The sequence below is a fragment of the Narcine bancroftii genome, chromosome 4 (genome assembly GCF_036971445.1).
Source record: "Narcine bancroftii isolate sNarBan1 chromosome 4, sNarBan1.hap1, whole genome shotgun sequence".
In the NCBI taxonomy this organism is placed as follows: domain Eukaryota; kingdom Metazoa; phylum Chordata; class Chondrichthyes; order Torpediniformes; family Narcinidae; genus Narcine; species Narcine bancroftii.
The window spans coordinates 112581683-112593616 of record NC_091472.1 but is presented as its reverse complement, the minus strand read 5'-3'; the positions used below and the strand labels follow the sequence as shown (position 1 = coordinate 112593616).

The following is an 11934-nucleotide window of genomic DNA, read 5'->3' as shown; positions in this document are numbered from 1 at the left end:
ATGTTTTGATGAATAAATCATCAAAATCCACTCAGCACTCATTCAGGAGTTGATTTACTATCTCTTTTTTGTATCTATTGAATTCATTCCCCCTGCCTCTGCTAGTTTTCACTCACATCGAAATTTAAGCTAAGTCTCAAAAGCTTGCAAATGAGAGGAACAGATACACTTCAGATACCCATTGATTTCAATGGAGTACTGAAGGAAAATAGAGGCCGTGGCTTGGTGTCAGGACATCCTCTCCCTCAATGTCAGCAAGACTAAAGAGGTGGTCATAGTCTTCTGGAGGAGGACCAGAAATCATCCTATGGTCCACATCAGCGGTGCTAAGGTGGGGATGGTAAGCAGCTCTAGATTCCTAGGGGTATACATCTCCACTAACCTATCCTCATCCACCCACATTGATGCAATGGCCAATAAAGTGCACCTGCACCTCTACTGCCTCAGAAGCCTGAGGAAACTAGGCATCTCATCTGCTCCCTGTAACAACTCTGCCTCCTGTCAGGGTGCATCATTGTGTGGAATGGGAACACTCCACCCAAAGCACAAGAAACTGCAAAGGGTTGTGAATGAGTCTCACTCCATCACACGCACCTCCTTCCCCTCCATCAACTCCATCTATAACTCAAGCAGCCTTAGAAAAGCAGCTAATAAAGGACTCCATACACTCCTTGTGTCAGGAAGAAGATTCATGAGAGTGAGATAATGCACAGCTAGATTCAGGGACAGTTTCTCGCTGTTTGCAGGCTCCTCACAATGGTAAAATAATGTTGCAATTCTCACAACTGAGCTGAAGAAACTCAGTAGGACATGCAGCCTCCAGAAGTAATAAACAAAGTAAGTGTTTTATGCCTGGGCCCTTCATCAGGTATAATAAAATGTAAGATAATGTTGCCATCTGATCTCCATCTGCATTTCCGTACCACCTCTTACTTTGTATGAGATATCCAGCTGGACTGATTCAAAATAAACTTTTGTCTCATCTTGCTGCAGGTGATAATAAACTTAACTTGAAATTGCCATATAGTTTGGGGGGATGTTGAATAACTGTCTCCTTTTTTGCAAGGGACAGGAGTTAAGCAGTGTTTGGAAATAGGATCCTGGACAGCGAGGTCCAATGCCTCTCTTTAAAGAGGGACAGGGTAATTAACCCAGTGTCCTGGCCAAAATGTAACTTGATGCCAATTTTGAAAGCCTATTAAAAAAAAAAAGCTGATTTTCCCGAACTAACCATTGGGGATGTTTTTTGTTGAGTTTATATTGAATGAAATTAAAACAAAAATAAAAGCTAAATAATAAGCAATGGGGAACAGGCATAAACAAGACCAAAAGCCTGCTTTCTGGATTGCTGTGTCTTTGCAACATATGCGGCTGAGTATAAAGTCCACTGCCATGCACTGTATGAGATTTGGATGGTTTTCCTGTTGGCCATGTATGAATCTCATTTGCTCATCGATTGCCACATTGAAGCCACTGTTGCCCTGAAAGTTAAATGTTAACTATGTGGATAAGCAAGGTACATTGTCGTGTAGTCACTGACTGACTGCATCTGATTCCTGCTCAAGTCAAGGTAGAAATGATATCCAATAAGCCAGTCTGTGTTAATGATTTTGAAAAACATGCAAAAGATGTTCTACCCAAAGCAATCTATGACTATTACTTCTCAGGAGCAGATGAACAACAGACCTTAAAGGACAACGTGGCTGCTTTCTCCAGGTACTTTTGAAATAGGAAACAGACAATATTGATTCTCCCAGGCTATATTTCATTGTATCTAGAAAAAATATTTCTCTGTTAAATACATTACAATCATCTAAAGAAGGGAACATTAAATTAGTACATTTATTTGCACTTATATATATCATGACAGTCAATTTGCAAATCAATTTATGAAGCTCATTTGACTAAAAATTACTCTTTTTATGTTAAAGTGCTATTTACAAATGCTTTCTTAACATGGGGACAGTTATTGGAGGCAGCTTAATGCTGTGTCAACATTGTGAACAGAGGAAATTTTCTTTGAAGCCATCAAGGAGGAGAATTTAGGGCTAGGGCCATTTGCAACAGTTTGGAGTTTTGGTCTGAGCAAACATCTTTGATCCCTATAGCCAATTTCCATGAGTTGAGCTTGGCAGGCGATGGTATAATAAAACCCTGCATATGGGTCTACTATCTATATCAATGATTTGGATGATAATGTGGTAAATTGGATCAGAAAGTTTGCAGTTGATACAAAGATTGTAGTGGACAGTGAGAAAGGCTTTTAAAGCTTGCAGAGGGATCTGGACCAGCTGGAAAAAAATGGGCTGCAAAATGGCAGATGGAATTTAATCCAAAGAAATGTGAAGTGTTGCACTTTGGAAGGACAAACCAAGGTAGAACACACACTGTAAATAGCAGGGTACTGAGGAGTGTAATAGAACAGAGAATATAGAACCATAATTTCCTGAAAGTGGTTCACAGGTAGATAGGGTCATAAAGAGTGCTTTTGGCATATTAGCCTTCATAAGTCAAAGTACTGAATATAGGAGTTAGGATGTTATAATGAAGTTGTATTGGCATTGTATCAGGCATTGGTGAGGCCAAATGTGGAGTGTTAAGAGTCCAGAGGACCCCAAAACCCATCAGCAATTGAAATTCACCAAGACAAATGGTTACTTAAACAAAAGTTGTTTTTAATTTTCTTTAAACATAAAAACAGGATCACACTTTAACTTATTACTATTAACTTAACCTAACTTAACCCCCTTCTAATTCTAAGCGCATGTGTATGTAATATGTATATGTGCAGGAAAGTTCTTTGATTTGCAGTCCAATCTCACTTCTCACTCCTCCAAGTTCACTGGTATCAGGCAATTCTTATACAGTGCACAGAATTTAACATTTATGAATTTTCACCAGGCTCTAGTGAAAAGGTGAATGGTTACTGCTCAGGAAGGTTCTAGTTGGTTTCAGAAAGAGATTTGTTGCTCATTGGACACACACAAACTGATTTCCTCCGATCAGTCACTTCAATGTCTTGCCGAAGAAACTTGCCCATCGTGGGTTTTCTAAAAGATAACCTCTTCTTCCAGGTCATCACAGAGTTCCTCTTGTTTCCCTTATTTTAGGTGAAACACTCGAGCCAGCCATTTCCTCTTGTAAGGACTACCAGGGTTTTTTCAACAGGCTGAACTCAGAACCCACAACCTGTCTTCAAAATGGGGTTTTCCACAAGCTTCCAAAAGCCACTGCAGAAGTCAGTTCTCTCTCTCCCTCTCCCCTCTCTCTCTCTTTCTCCCCCCATCTCTCTCTCTCTCCCACCCTCTCTCTCTCTCTCTCTCTCTCTCTCTCAGAGAATCTCTGTTTGGTTGGTCTTTTCTTCTCTCTGTGCTGTAAAAACCAGAACTCCTTGCAGGGGTAACCCAATACTTGAAAGATCTTTATCAGCACTTTGAGGCTGGACTCTTCCATTTGCACCTGCTTTTGAAAATGCCTTTCAAAGCACTTCCATTGTCCTTATAAAACCGCTGGTGCCTCCATGACTAGCTTCAGCCAACCTCTTGAATTTTAAATGAGATGTGAAGGGTTACTCTATCTGTGCTGACCTACACTAAACCCCCCACAATCTAACTCTTTTAAAAACATTTTTATCTATGATATAACCCATAGCAGGAGTATTGTGTGCAGTTTTGGTAACCTAACTCCAGGAAGGATATAAGATACAAGATATAAGATTGAAAAAGTGCATAGGGGATTTACAACGATGTTGCCAGGATTTGAAGAACTGAGTTACAGGGAAAGGTTAAACAAATTAGGACTTTATTTCATGGAAATGCAGAAGAATGAGGGAGATTTGATAGAGGTATACAAAATTATAAGGAGTACTGAGAGAGTAAATGCAGAAAGACTTTTTCCACTGCAATTAGGTGAAATACAAGCCAAAGACATGGGTTAAGGGTGAAAGGGGAAAGTTCAGGGGGAATATTAGAGAAAAATATCTCGATAGAGAATAGTGGAGTGTGAACCAAGCTGCCAGCTGAAATGGTGAATACAGGCTCAATTTTGATATTTAATAAAAAAAATTAGATGTACACAGATGGGAAGGGGATGGAGGGATATGATCTGGGTGCAGGCCAGTGGGACTAGGCAAAAGAATAGTTCAGCACAGACCAGAAGGACCAAAGGCCCTTGTTGCTGTAGTGTTCTATAGTTCTATGGATCTGTGGTTCCCTTGAACCGTTTTTGCTGCATGATCCAATTTCAATGGAAATGGTTAGGACTTCCATGCAACTTGCAGAGGGCCTGTATGGGATTTTAGTGTCTCTGATCCACCAATCCCAGGAAGGAATCCAGCTTTATACAAGAGGCCCAATTTTAAGCAATGTACATCTGGCATATGCTTTTGAAGTTTTCTATATGGTCCAGAACTGAAGTTTGCATATGTGAGGTTTAAAGGGCACCTCTTTGATCCCAAACTAGCATTGGGAATCTCATACAAGTCATTCCAAAGTTCTTAATTAGCTCTCCTGGGATCCCAATGCCATCTCCCCAAACACCATGATCAAGGCTTTCCCTTAATCCCCTTAACAAAGGCTAGCCATACCACATCCCTTCCCTCCAGTGACCATGCCAGTCCCTCCCTCGGTGCTCCCTGATCAGACCAAATCACCACACTCACTCCCAATCCCTCACCCCCCCCCCCTCCCCACCCGCTTCCCCAAATCTCTCCAGTCCTGGCCTCTGTATCTGGCCCCTGACCAGTTCACGAAGGGAAGACCTTCATCGTGCTGCTCACAATATTTCGGACATTGTGTATTCAGCTTCAGTGGGGAATAAATAACTCTCTTCATGACCATTAGCTAAGCTATTGATGTAGCCTCACAGAGCACTGCCTCTCCTGCTTCAATAGCTATTTCTTGCTGGCTTACTTTGTGAACTCCTCTCATACTCCAAACTTCTCAAAGGCCTCTTCTTCACGTTTGTTGCTGTTGGAACATCCCAGTTCCAGCTCCAGGGCATGGTGAACTCATCTGGATTAAGTGTCCTGACACGTAACATTGACTGATTATTTCTACCCATGGTAGCTCCATAATCTTGCTGTTTGCTGCCAGCCCTGATGGCTCAGTTTTCATTGTCCTATTGCTCTGCCACCCCCCCTGTCATTTTCAGTGTTCTTTCTTTTGTCTAATCGAGCAACTCTTGACTGTTTGAAAATGTCTGGTGGAAAATAACTTTGATGGGCCCCACAAAAGTCTCAGAGACCTGTAGTTCTCCCTTTCCCCATCTATGTTGGTTAGGAGAAGGAGAACAAAGGGAATCTCAATGTGCTTGCAACTGAAGGGATATGTCTACACCTTGTTCTTTATTACTCATTATTACCTTCTGTTAGAATGAATGCACATCAGTTCAACATCCTATTCCTCGTCATTGAAGAATTTCACTCTGCCAAGGACCATCACTCCTGATGAGAGCTTGAGATGACCTTCCAACTCAGGAGCTCTGGTGGAGAACTCTGGTTCATTGCTCTGCCTGTTTGTGACCATTTACTTTCTCTAACAGTTTGTGGAATTGATTGACCAAAGTCCACCAGTTTAACAGTGTTCAGGAATCAATGTCGGCCACTTCCCTGCACCTCTGACTCCTTTCTCTTTGATGGATTAGGTCCATCGCAACAGCGTGCTACTGTTCAAATTGGCAATGTGGATGCTGGGATGGAGGGCTTAAAAACCTTTAGCTGAAGTGGCAATGTGAGTGAGTTCTTGAGTAAAAATTAGCAAAATTAAATATGGATATGCAGCAAACTTCTCGTGACCTCTCAGATGAAATGTGCTTTCTTGAATCTGTGTTCTCCAATGTCACCTGCTTGAGCAGACAGAGAAACACAGAAGTTACTGGTGCTGGAATCTGGGACAAATAAAGAATTGCTGGAAGCACTCAGTCGGTCAGGCAGTGTCCATGACCTTTTCTACTATCTGACCTGCTGAGTTCCTCCAGCAATTTGCAACATTGGATGGGCAGGTTGGTTTATAGAGGCCACCAGAGATATTTGCTGCAAATCAACCTTGATTAACCTTGCTGATCTTTATTCAGGTGCTCACTAACATTACCACTGCAACCAGAGACTATTAAGCCCTCCCTACCATCATTTACATTGCCAACTTGATCATTGGCACCACATTGGCCTTCATGAGTATAATCCAGCAGAGAGAAAGGGGTTAGGGGTTCACTGAAGTAGCCGATTTCCCATGATTGTATTGCAAACAAGCAAACATCAAGACATCAGAATGCCAGGCAGCATCATTTGTTAACAGGAACTAAATTCTTTACATGAGTAGACGGTTCCCAGGCAGTTAATTCACTGCCTTCACTTCCAACCGATAACATTTTGCATCATTTATCATTATTATTCATTTTATCACCCTATACTCAACTAACAATTATAATTAATTTAGCTTTTTAATTAATTAACCTACAAACCCTGTATATCTTTGGATTATTACATATTTTATTATTATATTTCTTTTATGTCAAAATTTTACATCAAAAATATTAAAGGCAGCATGGTTAGTGCAACAAGATTACCACACCAGCGACCCAGGTTCAACTGTCTGTGAGGGGTTTAGAAATTCTCCCCGTGATCGCGTGGTTTCCTCCAAGTACTCCAGTTCCCCCCCCACCCACCTTCCAAAGACATAAAGATTTAATAGATTAATTGCTCACCTGGGTGTGTTTGGCCATAAGGGTCTGTCACCGAGCTGGATCTCTTCATTAAATCAAAGAATATTTGGATTGTTAGCTCTGCATACATGTACAACCAGAGCCTTAAGATCACCGGGAAATTTGTCAGACACACCACATATTCCTTGCACAATGTTTTGGAAAGGTTCGAATGTTCAGGCTGGCGTACCCCATGGAATCTTGTGTGTTGCGGCAGTGTCATGGATGTTGGAGAATTTCACTTTCTCAAGGTCTCAACCTAGAAAGGTTCCATTTGCGAAAAAGCAGGGATAGACCAAAGAAAGGTGTCTTTGAAACGTTGCACCTGAAACATCCAAGGATTGACTGGATTCCTTTGTTCTTTGACTGACCTCCCAATGTTCCTGCAACATTATCCTCTCACCCTCTGCTGCATTTGTCCTTGGTGCATTATCACATCAACAATTGAAACATTGTGTGTGGCAGCCTGAGAAGGTAGTCTTGACTGAAACCAAATCAGACCAAATCTGAATAGGGTTATTATATACAAGGAAACAATTAGTTCTCCTCAATATACATGTTGTCTTAGATTGTTTACTCCCAAAAGATCCTTTCTCAATGCTGAAGAGATTGCTGGCCACCAAGTTGTCCATGATTCTTTCCATTCCCTAGTGCTGCCAGTAAGTGCATCAGACCAGAGAAGCCATTTCTAATTTGCCTGTCTGCTTTTTTAGATGGCGACTCTGCCCACGTGTGCTCAGAGATGTGTCAAACGTGGACTTATCTGTAAATATTTTGGGACAAAGAATCAGCATGCCCATTTGTGTTTCTGCGACTGCTATGCAGCGGATGGCACATCCAGAAGGAGAAGTGGCAACAGTGAGAGGTAATTGAGATTGCTGGTGAAGTGCTTATTTTCGCAGTTACTCACCACAGCTTGCATTGAAATATCTGAGTTTTTAAAAAAAAATATTTTTCACACTGTGAACCATATCAATCAAAATTCTACAAACATTTCCCTCTTCAATATACACAGTGGCATTTTTTCCCCTTTATTTCCCCCTACCTTCCCTCCCTCCTTCCCACCCCCCTCCAAACCCATTAAACGTTCAACCTATACAATGCAATAAAACCATTAAACAATGTCATCACCCATTCTTCTCATTTTAGGGGGTGGAGGTCCGAGGCAAGCCTTCTCTGTTGTGTTCCATGTACGGTTCCCAAATTTGTTCAAATAATGTGACTTTATTTTTTAAATTTTATGTTATTTTTTTCCAATGGAATACATTTATTCATTTCTATGTAGCATTGCTGTATTCTCAGGCTCTCTTCTGATTTCCGAGTTGACATTATACATTTTTTTGCTACAGCTAAGGCTATCATAATAAATCTTTTTTGTGCTTCATCCAGTTTGAGGCCTAATTCTTTAATTCTTATATTACTTAGAAGAAAGATCTCTGGATTTTTTTGGTATGTTGCTTTTCGTGATTTTATTTAATACCTGATTTAGATCTTCCCAAAACTTTTTTCACTTTCTCACATGCCCAAATTGCATGTACTGTTGTTCTCATTTCCTTCTTACAGCGAAAACATCTATCTGATAATGTTGGATCCCATTTATTTAACTTTTGGGGTGTGGTATATAGCCTGTGTAACCAATTATATTGTATCATGTGTAACCTCGTGTTTATTATATTTTTTATAGTTCCAGAGCATAATTTTCCCATATTTCAATTTTTATCTTATGTTTAGATCTTTTTCTCACTTTTGTTTGGGTTTATAGCTTATTTCATAATTTTCCTTTTCTTGCAGCTTGATGTACATGTTTAATATAAATCTTTTTATTATCGTTGTTTCTGTAATCACATATTCAAAGCTGCTTCCTTCTGGTAATCTCAGTCTGCTTCCCAATTTGTCCTTTAAATAGGTTTTCAGTTGGTGGTATGCAAGCATTGTTCCATGAGTTATTCCATATTTGTACTTCATTTGTTCAAATGTTAATAAATTATTTCCCAAAAAACAATTTTCTATTCTTTTAATTCCTTTTCTCTCCCATTCTCTAAAGGAAAGGTTATCTATTGTGAAAGGGATTAGTTGATTTTGTGTCAATAATAATTTTGGTAGTTGGTAATTTGTTTTTTTCCTTTCTACGTGAATCTTCTTCCACATGTTGAGTAAATGGTGCAGTACTGGTGAACTTTTATATTGCACCAGTTTTTCATCCCACTTATAAAGTATATGTTCTGGTACCTTCTTCCCTATTTTATCTAGCTCTATCTTGGTCCAATCTGGTTTTTCCCTTGTTTGATAAAAATCTGATAGATACCTTAATTGTGCTGCTCTATAATAATTTTTAAAGTTTGGTAGCTGCAAACCACCTTGTTTGTACCATTCTGTTAATTTATCTAGCGCTATCCTCAGTTTCCCCCACTTTCCATAAGAATTTCCTTATTATTCTCTTTAGTTCATTAAATAATTTCTCTGTTAAGGGAATTGGTAATGATTGAAATAGGTATTGTATCCTTGGGAAGACATTCATTTTAATGCAAATTACCCTCCCTATCAATGTTAGTGGCAATTCTTTCAAATGTTCTAAGTCATCCTGTAATTTTTTCATTAATGGCTGATAATTTAATTTGTATAGGTGGCCTAAATTATTATCTGATCTAATACCTAGGTATCGGATTGCTTGTGTTTGCCATTTAAATGATGATTTTTAAAAAAACTCTGTGTAATCCGCATTATTCATTGGCATCACTTCACTTTTATTTGCGTTGATCGTGTACACCGATATTTCTCCATATTCCTTCAATTTCTTATTTAGTTCTTTTATTGATATTTCTGGTTCTGTTAAGTCATCTTAACATCTTCGCAGACGAAGATTTATGGAGGGGGTAAAAAGTCCATGTCAGCTGCAGGCTCGTTTGTGGCTGACAAGTCCGATGCGGGACAGGCAGACACGGTTGCAGCGGCTGCAGGGGAAAATTGGTTGGTTGGGGTTGGGTGTTGGGTTTTTCCTCCTTTGCCTTTTGTCAGTGAGGTGGGCTCTGCGGTCTTCTTCAAAGGAGGTTGCTGCCCGCCAAACTGTGAGGCGCCAAGATGCACGGTTTGAGGCGATATCAGCCTACTGGCGGTGGTCAATGTGGCAGGCACCAAGAGATTTCTTTAGGCAGTCCTTGTACCTTTTCTTTGGTGCACCTCTGTCACAGTGGCCAGTGGAAAGCTTGCCATATAACACGATCTTGGGAAGGCGATGGTCCTCCATTCTGGAGACGTGACTCACCCAGTGCAGCTGGATCTTCAACAGCGTGGACTCGATGCTGTCGACCTCTGCCATCTCGAGTACTTCGACGTTAGGGATGAAAGCGCTCCAATGGATGTTGAGGATGGAGCGGAGACAACGCTGGTGGAAGCGTTCTAGGAGCCGTAGGACCCATGATTCGGAGCCGAACAGGAGTGTGGGTATGACAACGGCTCTGTATACGCTTATCTTTGTGAGGTTTTTCAGTTGGTTGTTTTTCCAGACTCTTTTGTGTAGTCTTCCAAAGGCGCTATTTGCCTTGGCGTGTCTGTTGTCTATCTCATTGTCGATCCTTGCATCTGATGAAATGGTGCAGCCGAGATAGGTAAACTGGTTGACCGTTTTGAGTTTGTGTGCCCAATGGAGATGTGGGGGGGCTGGTAGTCATGGTGGGGAGCTGGCTGATGGAGGACCTCAGTTTTCTTCAGGCTGATTTCCAGGCCAAACATTTTGGCAGTTTCTGCAAAGCAGGACGTCAAGCGCTGAAGAGCTGGCTCTGAATGGGCAACTAAAGCGGCATCATCTGCAAAGAGTAGTTCACGGACAAGTTTCTCTTGTGTCTTGGTGTGAGCTTGCAGGCGCCTCAGATTGAAGAGACTGCCATCCGTGCGGTACCGGATGTAAACAGCGTCTTCATTGTTGAGGTCTTTCATGGCTTGGTTCAGCATCATGCTGAAGAAGATTGAAAAGAGGGTTGGTGTGAGAACACAGCCTTGCTTCACGCCATTGTTAATGGAGAAGGGTTTAGAGAGCTCATTGCTGTATCTGACCTGACCTTGTTGGTTTTCGTGCAGTTGGATAATCATGTTGAGGTCTATGATGACATCTATGATGTCATCTGCAAATAAACTGATTTTATACTCCTTCTCCTTTATTTTTATCCCTTTTTTCTTATCAGTTCTGCCATTGGTTCTATTACTAAAGCCATCAGTGAGGGAGATAGTGGACATCCCTGCCTAGTTGACCTACTTAATTTAAATTGGTTCGATACATATCCATTTACTGTCACCTTCGCCAATGGTCCCTTATATAATGCTTTAATCCAATTAATATATTTTTCTGGTGGGTTGAACCTCTGTAATATTTTGAATAAATAATTCCATTCTACCCTGTCAAAGGATTTTTCTGCATCTAAAGCAACAACCAATGTTGGTATCTTCTTTCCTTGTACTACATGGATTAAATTAATGAACTTACAGACATTGTCCGTTGTTCTTCTTTTCTTAATAAATCCAGTTTGATCTTGTTTTACTATTTTTGGTACACAGTCGGCCAATCTGTTTGCGAATAATTTTGCTATTATCTTATAATCTGAATTAAGTAGAGATATTGGTCTATTTGATGCTGGTGTTAGTGGATCTTTCTCCATCTTTGATATTACTGTAGTTATTGCTGTTTTACATGAATCTGGCAAGTTTTGTGTTTCTTTTATCTGGTTCATTACTTCCAGGAGAGGAGGAATTAATAACTCTTTAAATCTTTTATAGAATTCAATTGGGAGTCCATCCTCTCCAGGTGATTTATTGTTCAGCATCTTTTTTAATATATCCTGTATTTCCTCTATTTCAAATGGTTTTATCAATTTGTTTTGCTCCTCTTCTTGCAATTTTGGTAGTTCAATTTTAGCTAAAAACTCATTTATTTTGTCTTCTTTTCCTTCGTTCTCAGTTCGGTATAATTGTTCATATAATTCTTTAAAGTTTTCATTAATCTCTGTTGGGTTATATGTAATTTGTTTGTCCTTTTTCCTTGATGCCAATACAGTTCTTTTCGCTTGTTCTGTTTTAAGATGTCAGGCCAATATTTTGTGCGTTTTTTCTCCTTGCTCGTAATACTTCTGCTTTATTTTGATTATGTTCTTCTCCATCTTATAAGTTTGTAATGTTTTGTATTTTATTTTTTTGTCTGCCAATTCTATTCTTTTTGCTGTATCTTCCCCTGTTGCTAGTTATTTT

General features: G+C 40.1%; 1 protein-coding gene across 1 annotated transcript in view; it reads left to right on the top strand.

Moving 5' to 3' along the window:
- Positions 1 to 1537: 1537 nt before the first annotated feature.
- The window catches only part of hao1 (hydroxyacid oxidase (glycolate oxidase) 1), a 74561-nt gene continuing 64164 nt past the window's right edge, over positions 1538 to 11934 (top strand). The window contains exons 1-2 of the mRNA XM_069932438.1: positions 1538 to 1716; positions 7413 to 7564. Of these exons, the coding sequence (XP_069788539.1) occupies positions 1577 to 1716; positions 7413 to 7564 (292 nt within the window). The 5' untranslated portion in view covers positions 1538 to 1576. The remainder of the gene's footprint in view (positions 1717 to 7412; positions 7565 to 11934) is intronic.